Source organism: Salvelinus namaycush, chromosome 20 (assembly GCF_016432855.1).
Source record: "Salvelinus namaycush isolate Seneca chromosome 20, SaNama_1.0, whole genome shotgun sequence".
NCBI classification, from domain to species: Eukaryota; Metazoa; Chordata; class Actinopteri; order Salmoniformes; family Salmonidae; genus Salvelinus; species Salvelinus namaycush.
In genome coordinates, this window is record NC_052326.1 from 54,140,278 (window position 1) to 54,158,763 (window position 18,486).

The 18,486-nt window shown below is 43.5% G+C and overlaps 1 protein-coding gene across 1 annotated transcript; it reads left to right on the forward strand.

Annotated features, from left to right (window-relative positions):
• Nucleotides 1-1,539: 1,539 nt before the first annotated feature.
• Nucleotides 1,540-14,913, forward strand: LOC120065503 (ubiquitin-conjugating enzyme E2 J2-like). Its single transcript, XM_039016558.1, has 7 exons — nt 1,540-1,942; nt 2,973-3,120; nt 3,667-3,707; nt 4,137-4,239; nt 4,942-5,080; nt 11,834-11,914; nt 13,202-14,913. Exons 2-7 carry the CDS (start codon nt 2,990-2,992, stop codon nt 13,484-13,486), a joined length of 780 nt encoding a protein of 259 aa, XP_038872486.1. The 5' UTR covers nt 1,540-1,942; nt 2,973-2,989; the 3' UTR covers nt 13,487-14,913.
• Nucleotides 14,914-18,486: the final 3,573 nt, after the last annotated feature.

The window sequence follows — 18,486 nt, forward strand, 5'->3', positions numbered from 1 at the left end:
ACTAGGTAATAGGCCTATACCTTTACAATATACTGCTAACCTTGATAGATAAGAAGCACATATCGGCCTACAACTTGTAAATAATTTCCCCGATTGCTGTTCAGAAAGTATGATTATGCTGTGTCCTAATGGGCTGGTTTATATTCATTACATTTATTTATTACAAATAGATTAGAATTTGTTTTGATAAAAAAAAGTTTGTCTTTTGTATTTATTTGTTTCTTTTCTTTTTGTGTATATTGATTTCAGGACCATGGATAGTAGCAGGTCATTTAATAACCCTCTGGGACCATGGATAGTACCAGGTCATTTAATAACCCTCTGGGACCATGGATAGTACCAGGTCATTTAATAACCCTCTGGTACCATGGATAGTAGCAGGTAATTTAATAACCCTCTGGGACCATGGATAGTACCAGGTCATTTAATAACCCTCTGGGACCATGGATAGTACCAGGTCATTTAATAACCCTCTGGGACCATGGATAGTACCAGGTCATTTAATAACCCTCTGGGACCATGGATAGTAGCAGGTCATTTAATAACCCTCTGGGACCATGGATAGTAGCAGGTCATTTAATAACCCTCTGGGACCATGGATAGTACCAGGTCATTTAATAACCCTCTGGGACCATGGATAGTAGCAGGTCATTTAATAACCCTCTGGGACCATGGATAGTAGCAGGTCATTTAATAACCCTCTGGGACCATGGATAGTAGCAGGTCATTTAATAACCCTCTGGGACCATGGATAGTACCAGGTCATTTAATAACCCTCTGGGACCATGGATAGTAGCAGGTCATTTAATAACCCTCTGGGACCATGGATAGTACCAGGTCATTTAATAACCCTCTGGGACCATGGATAGTAGCAGGTCATTTAATAACCCTCTGGGACCATGGATAGTAGCAGGTCATTTAATAACCCTCTGGGACCATGGATAGTACCAGGTCATTTAATAACCCCCTAGAGCATAGGTATTTAACTCTGACCCTACTAGGTCCGGAGTCTGCTGGTTTTCTGTTCTACCTGATAATTAATTGCACACACCTGGTGTCCCAGATCTAATCAGTCCCTTATTACATGGGAACAATGAAAAAATGCAGTGGAACTGGAGTTGCGTTTGAGGGCTCTAAAGTCTAAAGGTGGGTTTAAGACCTTTTAAGGTATAAAAATATATATATAAAAAATGATTTGATTAAACATTGAATTTGGCCTTTTTCCTAATAGCCCATAGAAACACATTGAATAACATATTCATACATGGATAAACAGATAGTTCCCCAAAAATCTACTTGTTCTGAAGTGTCTGTCCTATATCTGAGAGATATAAGAAATATCAGGATTTTTTTGTTTTGTTTGTGTATTTAACCCCTTATTTTAGGCACTAAACTATCTCCATACTTCCATTCATTTTTTTAAACTGGTACCTTCAGACTAGTCTTGTGAGGATCCTAGAGCAAAACAACTGACATGTAAGTGTTCGTGAGAGACTCCCCTTTCCACAGAGTGTGTAGCCCAAATAGTTCAGAGGTTGACAGATTGGATGTACCGACTTCAGAAAAGTCCCATGGTCATAGAACAAAACGGAGAACACCATGTTCGTGAGAGTCATCTTTCCATAGTGCGGTCATAATAGTTGGGACACTACTGGCGTTTTCGTAAGAAGACCGATTTTTGGGGATGTCTCATGGTCTGACAAACACAACTCTAGTTCTGCCACCTTCCAACTTTCACAGATGCGGAAGGACGACATCGGCGGATGTATTTGATTGAGACGTAGCCCGTGCAAAATAAATGTTCATTGTTTGTGCTGCTGGCAGAATACTAGTCCCAAACGTCGGTGTTTTAGTAGCCCGTATTCAGGATTTGTGAACAAAACCAACGGCTCACCATCGAGTCTTTCCACGAAGAAATACCTTCACCGGGTTCTCTAAAGAGGTATATTTCTCTAATCGAATGATTTATGTTCAGTTTGTCGTTGTTTTGATTAGAGGCTAGCTAGCTAGCTAGCCAATAATGTCGATGCAATGGCCTAGTTAGTACAGCGATAACATTAGCTGCTAACTAGCCGTTTCTTCCTATCTGTCCATTTTTACCAGTTAGCTAACTTAGCTATCTAGGTTCGTAGCAAGCGGTTGGTTAAGTATCTAGCACAACGTTTAATAGCTTAATACATTAGTTTATAATCGACGTTTTCAGCGAACCACGTAACCTTGACGCTGGAAATATTTTTGTTTTACGGTTACCCAACACGCAACGTTTAACTACGTTAGTTAGCCTGGCTAGCTAGCTAGCTGATTTGGTTGTGTTTGGACCAGCACTCAGTCAGAGCTAACGTTAGCCACCAACCCATGGAGATACAGTATGTGTCTGCTAGCTAGATACAGGTGTAATAAATCCCCCCCGGTTGGTTTACTTTCCTTGGTAGCTAGCTAGCTAATTTATCTCAAATTGCGATATTTCCAGGTACGTAAAGACCGTAAACTCGCTCGTCTCGTTGATCATTACTTGGTGGCGGTTGTTCATTAAGTACCATAATAAATGTCAATGAGCATCATCCGATATCATGTCACTTAGAATTCAGGTACTGATTATGCCAATCAAGCTAGTTAGCTACCTAAGAAATCCTGTTAACTCGTGTCAGTCATGCTATTAACTAGTTTACAGCCCTGCACTGTGTATGTCTCAACATTGGAGAAGTGACATTTGTTTAGCCTTACGTAATCCTTGGCATTCAGTATGTTGACAGATTTTATTATCCATAACATTCCCATTGATACCTGCTTCTTATGATCATTTGGGTCCCAAGTCACTTGCTTCAAGATGAGGTGTGAGCTAGTATTTTTTGTATTTATCCATGACTCAAAGGAAAACAGATTAACACAGTGTCTAATCCTTGTAAAGATGATTAATGATGTATTGTAATTTCTAATGAACTATATGTGTGTGTGTGTGGTGTCTGTCTAAGGAACTCTCTGTCTGTAGATGAACAACCACGGGAATAAGAGGGCACCGACCACAGCCACCCAGAGACTAAAACAGGACTACCTCAGGATAAAGAAAGACCCTGTGCCTTACATCTGTGCTGAACCCCTACCATCCAACATCCTCGAATGGTAAGGGCTCTCGCTCTCACATATCCATAGAGCCTCTCAGAGTAGGAGTACTGATCTAGGATCAGGTCCCCCTGTCCATGTTACTTATTCATTATGATCTAAAAGGGGGGGGAATCTGATCCTATATCAGCACTCCTACTCTGTGATGCTTTTTGAATATGGGCCCAGGAGTTTTAAGAGCTGAGTCTCAATACTTGTCAATCCTCACCTGGTCTCTTCTCTCTCTCCTCCATCTGCACTGATCTGAAAACAGAATTGGTGAAAATACTGGAGGATTGTGATTGCTTGCTGTGAATCTGTTATTTTATCTGTCCCGGTTTTTGGGGGGTCAGTGTAAATGAAGGACATTTAGACTAGGAGGAAGAGACTTCACCAGACTATTGAGATGCACCCGAGGTCTCTTTAGAGAATGTGATGAATGAACAGGATCTTTTATAATATGAATAAATAGTACACTTGTTAGCCAAATCAGTCATGGGTTTCCTTAAAGTTGTTCACTCACTGCGTTTTCCATGATGTGATTTCCCCCCCCCCTTCTCTCTACAGGCACTATGTTGTTCGAGGTCCTGAGAAAACCCCATACGAAGGTAGATAAATGCACTTTTACATATAGTACAGTACTCTGAATAATATCACTTTAAATTGGGGCTCTCCAACCCGGTTCCTGTAAAAGCTAACCTCCTGTAGGTTTTTGCTCCAAGCCCAGTTGTAACTAGCCTGATACATCTCATCAACCAGCTAATTATTAGAATTAAGGTGCTCTAGAATATGTTTGGAGTGAAAACCTATAGGACGGTATCTCTCCAGGAACAGGTTTGTGGAGCCCTGCTTTAAATTATATCATACTAACTGGTGTTATGTTCACCTTTTTTTAAATTCTGTGTCTGACTAAATTGTCCCCCCCATTTTTTTTTTTTTTTGCTTAGATCTGCAGACTTATAGATAAATTTGACAATATTGTTGTTACAGTATATTGTAATTTAATTGATTGAATGTCTTGATTCTTTGTTCCACAGGGGGATATTATCATGGCAAACTAATATTCCCTCGGGACTTCCCCTTTAAACCACCCAGTATCTACATGATCACACCTAACGGGAGATTTAAGTGTAACACACGGTAAGAATCAAAATGAAATCACATTCTAGGGAGTTTTTCCCTGGTTCCTCTCTAGGTGCCTCTCTAGGTTTCTTCGTAGGTTTTTCCCTGGTTCCCCTCTAGATTTATGCCTTTTCTAGGGAGTTTTTCTATCTCAGAGCCTGGTTCCTCTATACCCGGTACAGTCAGAAGAGGACTGGCAACCTGTCAGAGCCTGGTTCCTCTCTAGGTTTCTTCCTAGGTTCCTGCTTTTCTAGGGAATTTTTCCTAGCCACTGTGCTTCTGGATTGCTTGCTCTCTGAGGTTTTAGGCTGGGTATCTGGAAAGCATGTGTGACAACTGTAAAAAGGGCTTAAAAAACTATATTTGATTGATTGAATTACCTAGAAGATGTTATAGAACCAATGACCAGGGTTGGGGTCAATTCCAGGAAATTCAGAAAATAAACCAAATTCCATATTTTCCTCATTGAAGAGAATTAAAATCGGAATTCCAGTGTACATCCTGAATTGAAATGGAATTGACCTTAATCATACGAACACAATGAAGTACAATCTTCAGTACATATCCTAAATGGATGTCATTTAATCTCGGGGTTTAAACTATGGAACTACAGTATATTCCGTTAAATCATTGCATCTGTTTTTCTTGCTGTCTTTTCCTGAGTGTCGCCGTGACTGAGTGTGTCACGCTGTATCTCCCCCCCCCCCCCCCCCCCCCTAGGTTATGTCTGTCCATCACTGATTTCCACCCGGACACGTGGAACCCAGCCTGGTCCGTCTCCACCATCCTGACTGGTCTGCTCAGCTTCATGGTAGAGAAAGGCCCCACTCTGGGCAGCATCGAGACCTCAGACTACACTGTGAGTTCATATTGACAATGTTGTTATTCTATCAGTTGATTAGACGGGACGGGGACTATGGATACATGAGATCAAAAGGATTTGGAACCATGTTTTGATACAATTCCATTGTTTACAAACAATGGCGTTAAAACCATCTTCTATTTGGGTTCTGATGGGGGACAACAGTTGAATTAAAAGCTCATGAAGCCTTAACAGTATAAAGTTATTATTCAACAATCAATGGCTATATATCATTCATTTAAAAGGTAAAACAAACTTGATGTAGCACTGGACGATTGTCCCTTTTTTAATGTTAGACCTTTAGAGTCCCGCCGCTTTATTACATTCATCTTATAAATCCTTCATAAGCACTACATAAATATGTTACAAAGCATCTATAACCATATGTCATGGGTTTTATAAAGGGTTCATAAATGTGGCATAACTGTGTGACATAATCACCCAATGTCAAATGTGACAAAACCCACTGTCGAAATATGATATAAACATGTTTTACAAAGGGCGACATGTTGTGCTGAAGGATGGCACACGCTCTAAAGTCAAGTCATTTTTGTCACATTACATCTAATCTCTTTCCCAGACACTTTCTGCTGAAGTGTGTGGAAAGGTCAGGTGGATAGTGCTGAGCGATTAGTGCTTTTTGAGGTCGGTGTGATTTATTTAAAGATAATCACGGGTTTCGTTTTTTTAAGCATTAAAATGCACAATGCATTATGTGGGTTGAATGTTATAACACAGAATACATTTTTTAAACGGAACAAAATGGAATTCAAATAATTTAACCAACGTCGCTCATAAAACAAGTCATACTGTGGGGTGCTGGACCCAGTCAGGTCTTTATATAACAAGTCATACTGTGGGGTGCTGGACCCAGTCAGGTCTTTATATAACAAGTCATACTGTGGGGTGCTGGACCCAGTCAGGTCTTTATATAACAAGTCATACTGTGGGGTGCTGGACCCAGTCAGGTCTTTATATAACAAGTCATACTGTGGGGTGCTGGACCCAGTCAGGTCTTTATATAACAAGTCATACTGTGGGGTGCTGGACCCAGTCAGGTCTTTATATAACAAGTCATACTGTGGGGTGCTGGACCCAGTCAGGTCTTTATATAACAAGTCATACTGTGGGGTGCTGGACCCAGTCAGGTCTTTGTATAACAATATAACATGTCATACTGTGGGGTGTTGGACCCAGTCAGGTCTTTATATAACAATATAACAAGTCATACTGTGGGGTGTTGGACCCAGTCAGGTCTTTATATAACAAGTCATACTGTGGGGTGTTGGACCCAGTCAGGTCTTTATATAACAAGTCATACTGTGGGGTGCTGGGTCCAGTCAGGTCTTTATATAACAAGTCATACTGTGGGGTGCTGGACCCAGTCAGGTCTTTATATAACAATATAACAAGTCATACTGTGGGGTGCTGGACCCAGTCAGGTCTTTATATAACAATATAACATGTCATACTGTGGGGTGCTGGACCCAGTCAGGTCTTTTATATAACAATATAACATGTCATACTGTGGGGTGTTGGACCCAGTCAGGTCTTTATATAACATGTCATACTGTGGGGTGTTGGACCCAGTCAGGTCTTTATATAACAAGTCATACTGTGGGGTGCTGGACCCAGTCAGGTCTTTATATAACAATATAACATGTCATACTGTGGGGTGTTGGACCCAGTCAGGTCTTTATATAACAAGTCATACTGTGGGGTGCTGGACCCAGTCAGGTCTTTATATAACAATATAACATGTCATACTGTGGGGTGCTGGGTCCAGTCAGGTCTTTATATAACAAGTCATACTGTGGGGTGTTGGACCCAGTCAGGTCTTTATATAACAAGTCATACTGTGGGGTGTTGGACCCAGTCAAGTCTTTATATAACAAGTCATACTGTGGGGTGCTGGGTCCAGTCAGGTCTTTATAAAACAAGTCATACTGTGGGGTGCTGGGTCCAGTCAGGTCTTTATATAACAAGTCATACTGTGGGGTGCTGGGTCCAGTCAGGTCTTTATAAAACAAGTCATACTGTGGGGTGCTGGACCCAGTCAGGTCTTTATATAACAAGTCATACTGTGGGGTGCTGGACCCAGTCAGGTCTTTATATAACAAGTCATACTGTGGGGTGCTGGACCCAGTCAGGTCTTTATATAACAATATAACATGTCATACTGTGGGGTGTTGGACCCAGTCAGGTCTTTATATAACAATATAACATGTCATACTGTGGGGTGTTGGACCCAGTCAGGTCTTTATATAACAATATAACATGTCATACTGTGGGGTGCTGGACCCAGTCAGGTCTTTATATAACATGTCATACTGTGGGGTGTTGGACCCAGTCAGGTCTTTATATAACAATATAACATGTCATACTGTGGGGTGCTGGACCCAGTCAGGTCTTTATATAACATGTCATACTGTGGGGTGCTGGACCCAGTCAGGTCTTTATATAACAATATAACAAGTCATACTGTGGGGTGTTGGACCCAGTCAGGTCTTTATATAACAAGTCATACTGTGGGGTGTTGGACCCAGTCAAGTCTTTATATAACAAGTCATACTGTGGGGTGCTGGGTCCAGTCAGGTCTTTATAAAACAAGTCATACTGTGGGGTGCTGGGTCCAGTCAGGTCTTTATAAAACAAGTCATACTGTGGGGTGCTGGACCCAGTCAGGTCTTTATATAACAAGTCATACTGTGGGGTGCTGGACCCAGTCAGGTCTTTATATAACAAGTCATACTGTGGGGTGCTGGACCCAGTCAGGTCTTTATATAACAATATAACATGTCATACTGTGGGGTGTTGGACCCAGTCAGGTCTTTATATAACAATATAACATGTCATACTGTGGGGTGTTGGACCCAGTCAGGTCTTTATATAACAATATAACATGTCATACTGTGGGGTGCTGGACCCAGTCAGGTCTTTATATAACATGTCATACTGTGGGGTGTTGGACCCAGTCAGGTCTTTGTATAACATGTCATACTGTGGGGTGCTGGACCCAGTCAGGTCTTTATATAACAATATAACATGTCATACTGTGGGGTGCTGGACCCAGTCAGGTCTTTATACACTGCTCAAAAAAATAAAGGGAACACTAAAATAACATCCTAGATCTGAATGAATGAAATATTCTTATTAAATACTTTTTCTTTACGTAGTTGAATGTGCTGACAACAAAATCACACACAAATTATCAATGGAAATCAAATTTATCAACCCATGGAGGTCTGGATTTGGAGTCACACTCAAAATTAAAGTGGAAAACCACACTACAGGCTGATCCAACTTTGATGTAATGTCCTTAAAACAAGTCAAAATGAGGCTCAGTAATGTGTGTGGCCTCCACGTGCCTGTATGACCTCCCTACAACGCCTGGGCATGCTTCTGATGAGGTGGCGGATGGTCTCCTGAGGGATCTCCTCCCAGACCTGGACTAAAGCATCCGCCAACTCCTGGACAGTCTGTGGTGCAACGTGGCGTTGGTGGATGGAGTGAGACATGATGTCCCAGATGTGCTCAATTGGATTCAGGTCTGGGGAACGGGCGGGCCAGTCCATAGCATCAATGCCTTCCTCTTGCAGGAACTGCTGACACACTCCAGCCACATGAGGTCTAGCATTGTCTTGCATTAGGAGGAACCCAGGGCCAACCACACCAGCATATGGTCTCACAAGGGGTCTGAGGATCTCATCTCGGTACCTAATGGCAGTCAGGCTACCTCTGGCGAGCACATGGAGGGCTGTGCGGCCCCCCAAAGAAATGCCACCCCACACCATGACTGACCCACCGCCAAACCGATCATGCTGGAGGATGTTGCAGGCAGCAGAAGGTTCTCCACGGCGTATCCAGACTCTGTCACGTCTGTCACGTGCTCAGTGTGAACCTGCTTTCATCTGTGAAGAGCACAGGGCGCCAGTGGCGAATTTGCCAATCTTGGTGTTCTCTGGCAAATGCCAAACGTCCTGCACGGTGTTGGGCTGTAAGCAGAACCCCCACCTGTGGATGTCGGGCCCTCATACCACCCTCATGGAGTCTGTTTCTGACCGTTTGAGCAGACACATGCACATTTGTGGCCTGCTGGAGGTCATTTTGCAGGGCTCTGGCAGTGCTCCTCCTGCTCAAAGGCGGAGGTAACGGTCCTGCTGCTGGGTTGTTGCCCTCCTACGGCCTCCTCCACGTCTCCTGATGTACTGGCCTGTCTCCTGGTAGCGCCTCCATGCTCTGGACACTACGCTGACAGACACAGCAAACCTTCTTGCCACAGCTCGCGTTGATGTGCCATCCTGGATGAGCTGCACTACCTGAGCCACTTGTGTGGGTTGTAGACTCCGTCTCATGCTACCACTAGAGTGAAAGCACCGCCAGCATTCAAAAGTGACCAAAACATCAGCCAGGAAGCATAGGAACTGAGAAGTGGTCTGTGGTCACCACCTGCAGAACCACTCCTTTATTGGGGGTGTCTTGCTAATTGCCTATAATTTCCACCTGTTGTCTATTCCATTTGCACAACAGCATGTGAAATTTATTGTCAATCAGTGTTGCTTCCTAAGTGGACAGTTTGATTTCACAGAAGTGTGATTGACTTGGAGTTACATTGTGTTGTTTAAGTGTTCCCTTTATTTTTTTGAGCAGTGTATAACAACATAACAAGTCATACTGTGGGGTGCTGGACCCAGTCAGGTCTTTATATAACAAGTCATACTGTGGGGTGCTGGACCCAGTCAGGTCTTTATATAACAACATAACATGTCATACTGTGGGGTGCTGGACCCAGTCAGGTCTTTATATAACAAGTCATACTGTGGGGTGTTGGACCCAGTCAGGTCTTTATATAACAAGTCATACTGTGGGGTGTTGGACCCAGTCAGGTCTTTATATAACAAGTCATACTGTGGGGTGCTGGACCCAGTCAGGTCTTTATATAACAATATAACATGTCATACTGTGGGGTGCTGGACCCAGTCAGGTCTTTATATAACAAGTCATACTGTGGGGTGTTGGACCCAGTCAGGTCTTTATATAACAAGTCATACTGTGGGGTGCTGGTCCCAGTCAGGTCTTTATATAACAATATAACATGTCATACTGTGGGGTGCTGGACCCAGTCAGGTCTTTATATAACAAGTCATACTGTGGGGTGCTGGGTCCAGTCTTTGACACATTCACCCACTCCCTCACTGAAAGATAAGCCACAAAATTGATGGCACCCTGACGGGGACCGTCTGGAATAAGCCCCTAGCTACTACTACTAGACCCTGACAGGGACCGTCTGAAATAAGCCCCTAGCTACTACTACTAGACCCTGACAGGGACCGTCTGAAATAAGCCCCTAGCTACTACTACTAGACCCTGACAGGGACCGTCTGAAATAAGCCCCTAGCTACTACTACTAGACCCTGACAGGGACCGTCTGAAATAAGCCCCTAGCTACTACTACTAGACCCTGACAGGGACCGTCTGAAATAAGCCCCAACTACTACTACTAGACCCTGACAGGGACCGTCTGAAATAAGCCCCAGCTACTATATATATAAAAATGTGTTTAACTAGTAATTGGGGGTAAAAAGTACAGTCTTGTCCCTTAGCTTTAACTCCAATACGGACTCGGATGAGCGGGAAGTCCGAAACACGACCCTGCCAAGCCGGACTGCTTCCTTAACCCAAAAGCAAGCCGCACCAATGTGTTGGAGGAAACACCGTACAACTGGCGACCGAAGTCAGCATGCATGTGCCCAGCCCGCCACAAGGAGTCGCTAGAGCACAATGAGACAAGGACATGCCAGCCAGCCAGCCAAACCCTACCCTAACCCAGACAACGCTGGGCCAATTGCGTGTGTGTATTTTTAATAGAGCTGAGATTTTCTTTGAAGTGCAATGTGTAGGAATAGGCCTACTGGTGAAATCAGTCATTGATACAGACATGGTGGTGTTGCAGGAAGATTGGAATGCTGTGAACCAGAGTATGTGAGCAGAGCGAGGAGAGGAGCATGCCCAATTTGACTGGAGCACGGAGCGGGATTCCCAAATGCTGGAGCATCGGCCGCCTTGCCCGCTCCAATTTGGCTCCAGTAGCGCTCAATTCACGAGCGCAGCATGCATTTGCAGTCTACTTATGCGCTGCTATATCCCCTTGCTTTAGCTACTGTCACGGAGTTCGCTACTACTACTACTACTAGACCCAGTCAAGTGGACTCCAGTCAAGTTGTAGAAACATCTCAAGGATGATCAATGGAAACAGGATGCACATGAGCTCAATTTAAAGTCTCATATCAAAGGGTCTAAATATCAAAGGGTCTAAACAGCTAGTGTGTGTGTATATATATATATATATATATATATATATATATATATATATATATATATATATATATATATATATATATATATATATATATATATATACACACACACACTAGCTGTTCCTGTAGACTTCCACTCATTGCGCTAACGCCAGTTAGCATTGGCTTGTGAAACTACATTGAATTTCCTTAATCCTGGACGCAGAGACAAATAAAAATTGTATCCATGAGTTAATTCGCCTCTGGAGAGAAGTAGATAAAGTACTTACTTGCCAAAATCTTGAGCTATCCCTTTAAGATGAATGTTCTGACAAAATCTTGAGCTATCCCTTTAAGATTAATGTTTTGACTTTAAGTCACTCTGGATAAGATGTAAATGTAATTCAAATTGTTGGTTGTTTTGGTTATTTATTGTTTTGTTTATTTCCTCCAGAAACGACAGCTGTCAGCCCAGAGCTTGGCTTTCAACCTAAAGGAGAAGGTTTTCTGTGATTTGTTTCCTGATGCCGTTGATGTGAGTCTGCATGGAATTCATTTACTAAAGAAGGATACTGTAACAAAGACGGATACTATCCCAGAGACGGATACTATCACAAACAACTAAAGACGGATACTATCACAAACAACTAAAGACGGATACTGTAACAAAGACGGATACTGTAACAAAGACGGATACTGTAACAAAGACGGATACTGTAACAAAGACGGATACTGTAACAAAGACGGATACTATCACAAACAACTAAAGACAGATACTGTAACAAACAACTAAAGACAGATACTGTAACAAACAACTAAAGACAGATACTGTAACAAAGACAGATACTGTAACAAACTTCTAAATACAGATCCTATGATAATACTATGATAATAAACTAAACACAGATGATACTATGATAAACTAAAAGGCAGCATATAGTAGAGCAGTATTTCTGAAACTTGGTCCTCGCCCCCTGGGTGCAGGGGTTTTGCTGCTAGCTCTACACAGCTGATTCACTGTGAGCCAGGGAAACCTAGATCACAACTGAGCGGATTCTATTACTGGCTTATTTTGACTGCTGACTTTCATCCTTTTCCACTTCGTCTCTCCCTGACTACTTGCTCTTTTCCATCCATCGTCCCTGCTCCGTCTATCGTCCCTGCTCCGTCTATCGTCCCTGCTCCGTCTATCGTCCCTGCTCCGTCTATCGTCCCTGCTCCGTCTATCGTCCCTGCTCCGTCTATCGTCCCTGCTCCGTCTATCGTCCCTGCTCCGTCTATCGTCCCTGCTCCGTCTATCGTCCCTGCTCCGTCTATCGTCCCTGCTCCGTCTATCGTCCCTGCTCCGTCTATCGTCCCTGCTCCGTCTATCGTCCCTGCTCCGTCTATCGTCCCTGCTCCGTCTATCGTCCCTGCTCCGTCTATCGTCCCTGCTCCGTCTATCGTCCCTGCTCCGTCTATCGTCCCTGCTCCTTCTATCGTCCCTGCTCTGTCTATCCATCCATCGTCCCTGCTCCGTCTATCGTCCCTGCTCCACCCATCCATCCATCCATCGTCCCTGCTCCACCCACCCATTGTCCCTGCTCCACCCATCCATCGTCCCTGCTCCATCCATCCGTCCATCGTCCCTGCTCCATCCATCCGTCCATCGTCCCTGCTCCATCCATCCGTCCCCCGTCCCTGCTCCGTCCGTCCCTCGTCCCTGCTCCATCGTCCCTACTCCATTTCTGCCTCCATCTCTTTCTCTCCCTCCCCTCTCTCTATCCTCGCTTCCCTGTCCATTCATCCCTCAATCTTTCTCCATTTCTCCCTCTCTCTCCAGGAGATAAAGCAGAAACAGAAGGCCCAGGAGGAATTGAACGCCCGTCCCCTCCCCCTCCCCGACGTGGTTCCTGACGGCGACCCTCACCACGGCAACTACGGAATCCCCGCCCTCAACGGAGGCCACGGCCCTCTGGGCCCTGCTAACCCCGCCCCCGGCCTCCAGCAGGCCAATCGAAACCACGGACTGCTGGGCGGCGCCTTGGCCAACCTGTTTGTGATTGTAGGGTTCGCGGCGTTTGCCTACACGGTGAAGTACGTGCTGCGGAGCATCGCCCAGGAGTGAGAGATGAAGAAGAAGAGGAGCAGAGGGTCAGCTACAGGACTATTATATGATTTAAACACATTATTGATAGAAATTCCGAGCCACCCCCCTGAATGAGGGATGGAGGAGCAGGTGGCGGGGGTTTGGGGGGTGGGGATGACTGGGACAGGGTTGTTTGGGATCACGGTTGTTGATCCACTCTGTGTTTTCGGTGGTTATGACCTTATAGAAGAAGAAGAGCTTGGCTCATGGGTTGACCGCTGGCTCAGAACATTTTAAAGTACATACATAAAGTAATTGTTCTTCTCTGCCTAATTACTCTGAAGCCACTGTGTTGTTGGTGTTCTGTGTGCTATATAAATTTTCAATCTATTGTGCCGCCATATTGGTGGATCCCTGTAAAAAAGAATCATGTGGAATTTGGAACCATGTTTCTGTTCTGCCTGTTCCAGTTCTACAAAGTATGTCTTAAGTGGGGATAGATAGCCCTCTGTTTCCCGGGAAACAAACCCCCCCCCCCCCTGAGGGTGTCCTGAGAAACACACAGGAAGGAGTCTGTTTAATATAAGGTCAATGAAACCCTGGCTTTTTAAGTAGGCTCATTACAACAAGAGAACCTGTTTTATTCAACACCCCCCCCCCCCCCCAGGTTTTCGGGAATGAGTTGTGAGTCCTAAATCAGTTGTCACTGTGTGGTGTTGAGCAAATACAACAAGGCAGATCTCTCTGTTTGCTTCCCAAATGGCACCCTATTCCCTATGTAGTACACTACTTTTGACCAGGACCTATATGGATGTGGTCTAGAGTAGTGCACTATAAAGGGAATAGGGTGCCATTTTGAGACACCGCCTCAGTCTCGTCGGCTGTGGCTTTTTTCCAAAATGGCTGACCCCCCCCCCCCCCCCCCCCGAGTGTCTTCTTCAGAATGCGTTCATAATACCACTGTCCCGCTTCATTTACCCTCTCGTCTGGTTTAAACCATATACACGACACAGGTTTGGCCCATGTTAATCACTGACAATGCTGTCTTAAAGGGGTTAGTTGGAAAAGAGTGGGATTGTAGGCTAATGAGGAAATTGGTTTGAAATTACGGAAGTCATTAGTCATGGGATATGTTGCATAAGAATGGAAGACGCAGGGAACCGAACCGCTTATCCAGCCTTAGACAGACAGACAAACAACATGCCCTGTCTGTCTGTCTGTCTTTACAATGCTACTGACCCACTCAAACGTTTTGAAAAGAGACTAATGGACATGGTGGATAGGTTAACTATAGTAGTGGTATAATTAGGTTACAAATAGTAACCTACTTAATTTATATAGTGATCTCAAAGGAAGTTGTTTCAGCCTTTATACATTTAATTACACAGATCATAAATATGAAGGCAACATGTAAAGTGTTGGTTTCAGGAGCTGAAATAAAAGATCCCAGACATGTTCCATACGCACAAGTGTTTCTCAAAAAATGTTGTGCACAAATGTGTTTACATCCTTGTTAGTGAGCATTTCTCCTTTGCCAAGTGGCATTATCAAGAAGCTGATTAAACAGCATGATCATTCCACAGGTGCCCCTTGTGCTGGGGGGGGGGGGCAATAGGTCACTCTAAAATGTGCAGTTTTGTCGTCACACAAAGCAATGCCACAGATGTCTGAAGTTTTGAGGGAATGTGCAATTGGCATACTGACTACAGGAATCTCCACCAGACCTCCTGCTCTGCTCCTGCTCCTCTACCATAAGCCGCCTCCAATGTTTTTTTTTTTTGTCAGTACGTCCAACCGGCCTCACAACCACAGACCGTGTGTAACCACGCCAGCCTCGGACCTCCACGTCGTCTGAGACCAGCCACCCGGACAGCTGATGAAACTGAGGAGTATTTCTGTCTGTAATGAAGCCCTTTTCTGGGGGGAAAACTCATTCTGATTGGCTGGGCCTGGCACCCAAGTGGGTGGGCCTATGCCCCCCCATGGCTGCGCCCCTTCCAACTTAAGTGAAATCCATAGATTAGGGCCTAATGAATTTATTTCAATTGAGTGATTTCCTTATATGAACTGTACTTAGTAAAATTGTTGCATGTTGCGTTTTTAAAAATATTTTTCAGTATAGCTAAATTCCCCATCTTAAAATACCATGTCAGCCTACCTGTGTGTTTGGTATAGCTGATATCTGTTTATGTTTGGGTGAGTTTCAATATGTGCTGTGGGTCATTGCATTAGTCATTAGGCTTGTCTTTAAACCATGACAAAGGACATCAAAAAGACAGACTGCATCTGACTAGAGCACTAAATAGGGTAGGAGATATGAGTGGACTCGTCTCTCGGTTGGCGTTTGTTGTCAGTCAACCCGTGAGCCAAGGCAGTTAAGTACAGCACTGTCAATCTCCCTAGTTGGGCTGAGACGGGGATCTCCACTGTGCTTAGCTGATCAGTTTAGTAACAACACAATGCTCTATATAGGCCCCAATGAGGAGACAACAGACTATAGACCCTAATGAGAAGACAACAGTCTATATAGGCCCCAATGAGGAGACAACAGCACATGGAGAAGTAAACCTTTGTGTTTAATATAGATATTTCTTTTAATATATGCCATGGTGTGGCAGTCTGTTAGAGCGTGAACCAGCTTTCTTGTCCCTAGCAGTGTACGAAATGGCACCCTATTCCCTTGTCTTGTTCGCTACTTTTGACCGGAGCCTTTGCAAAGGTAGTGCGCTGTATAAGGAATAGGGTGTCCTTCGGGACACATCCCGTCTTGCCGAACAGGACAGGTGCTGAGAGTAGAGCTGGTTAATGTGAAAACACACCAGCACCCTCCCTGGCTAGCAGAATTGCTCATTTTACTGTCTTGCGTTGCATTTAGATTGTTCTACACTGTAGCCTACTTTTGACTTCAGAAAGCAAAATAAAATACTTTCAGATTAAAGACTTGACAAATGCTCTTTTGTCTCTTGTTCTGGTCCTTTTAATGCTAGTTAATTTGAGATGCACAGCAAAGCACACAAATTCCATGCTTTGTAATTATCTCGTTTTGAAATTGTATGTTTTCATAGTTAATGGAAAATAAATGTACCCCGCTATTTTAGAGAATACGTTTGGTGGTTATTATTGGTGTGTGTCTGTGTGTGTTAAAGGGAAACCAGTGCCAGCGAGAGGTGAAGAAGGTCACGCCATCTTGGAAATGACAGTCACAGCATTTTAGTGAATTGACAGGTGTGTGTTACAGCAGAGTGGATATCTCTTTTAGTGGACTTCCTTTTGAGTTATAAGGGTGCCAAGCCTTATTTTAATATTTCTTAATCTGTCACATTATTTGTATTTATTATGGATCCCTGTGAGCAGCTACTCTTCCTGGGGTCCAGCAAAATGAAGGCAGTTACATAAAAAAAAATGTAACATTACAATACATTAACAACAGATTTCACAACACATAATGGTGGTGCAATGTGAAATCCAATCTCTGTTGGAATCCAGTTTGCAGGAAGATATCCAGTCCTTTTACATCACTCACAATTTGCATCTTTAATTCGTTTCAGAGTAGAGCAGAAAATACAGTAGGTGAAGACTACCTGCACCATGTAAACTGGAACGATTTATCTCACTAACGGTTGCTATAAATCGAACCATTTACAGATTGGATTAGTTTAGGAAAGAAAATTACGTTTCTTAGTGCTGAACGATTAGTGCTTTTTGAGGTCGATAATCGCGTTTTTTCCCCCCGGGTTTCGATTATTCGGATTGAGTGCTGTAACACAGAATAAAACAATTTATAAAAATCCCGTGATGGTAGTGAGTGCCCATTTCTGCTTATCACTTATTAACCATTTATTCACTTTACTTTTATAAAATATTTAAGTTGTTGTGTATATTACTATTATTTGAATTCCAAGTCATCATCTCATCTCTATAGAGCTGCTTCCTACGCTGTCTGACAAAATCATTATTTTGGTAGTTCTTCAAAGTAAATAAGGCATACTTTTATGACTGCTGAATACCAACTATCAATCCTATTGTATTTTCAGGTAGAGATACCTGGCGAAGCAATAGCTGCCCTCTATGTCCCCTCACCATCTCGTGCATTCTTGTCTCTTCCGTAGTACAAGAATCACGACCGGACAAATTGATGCGCAATGGATTATGAACATCCCAATCACGGCCTTATGTGATACAGCCTGGAATTTGTTCTTAACTGACTTGCCTAGTTAAAAAATAATAAAAAAATAAGGCCAATATTTTACATACTAAAATGACGCCTTTTGCACTGAGATGCAGTGCCTTGGACCACTGCACCACTCGGGAGCCCCTTTGGAAACTACAACTCCCTACTACATCGCACAGTTCTGTCTGGATCTGCACAGTTTCTCTAGAGATAAATCCATGTGCGCATTGAGCTCACAGAAGAAAATAAACAGAACAAAATGGTATTCAATCAACTGAACCGATGTCAGTCAATTAGTTGTTTTAAAAAACGAATCACTCACCACTAACGTTTCTGATATTTGTGTAGCATAAGATCGAAAACAATCAATGTACATGCGAAAACACAGATATTGAAACAAACTTTTTTTTTTTTTTTTATCAACCTGCAACAGACCATGCTGGGACATATGACAGAGGCCCCTCCCATTGGGACATATGACAGAGGCCCCTCCCATTGGGACATGTGACGGAGGCCCCTCCCATTGGGACATATGACAGAGGCCCCTCCCATTGGGACATATGACAGAGGCCCCTCCCATTGGGACATATGACAGAGGCCCCTCCCATTGGGACATGTGACAGAGGCCCCTCCCATGCTGGGACATATGACAGAGGCCCCTCCCATATCTGTGGATAATTCTGTAGATTTAACTCCCTGTTTCTGGTTACTCTTAATGGAGTTAAAAGTACTCAATCACAATCAATAACTCCAGGGAGCGTATCACTTCCTTGACTGTTAATAAGATAACTCCCAGTAGAGTCAATTTAACCCTCATTTTTTAAACACTGATTTCAACTATCCTTGATTTACTGTCTAGGTTAAAGGG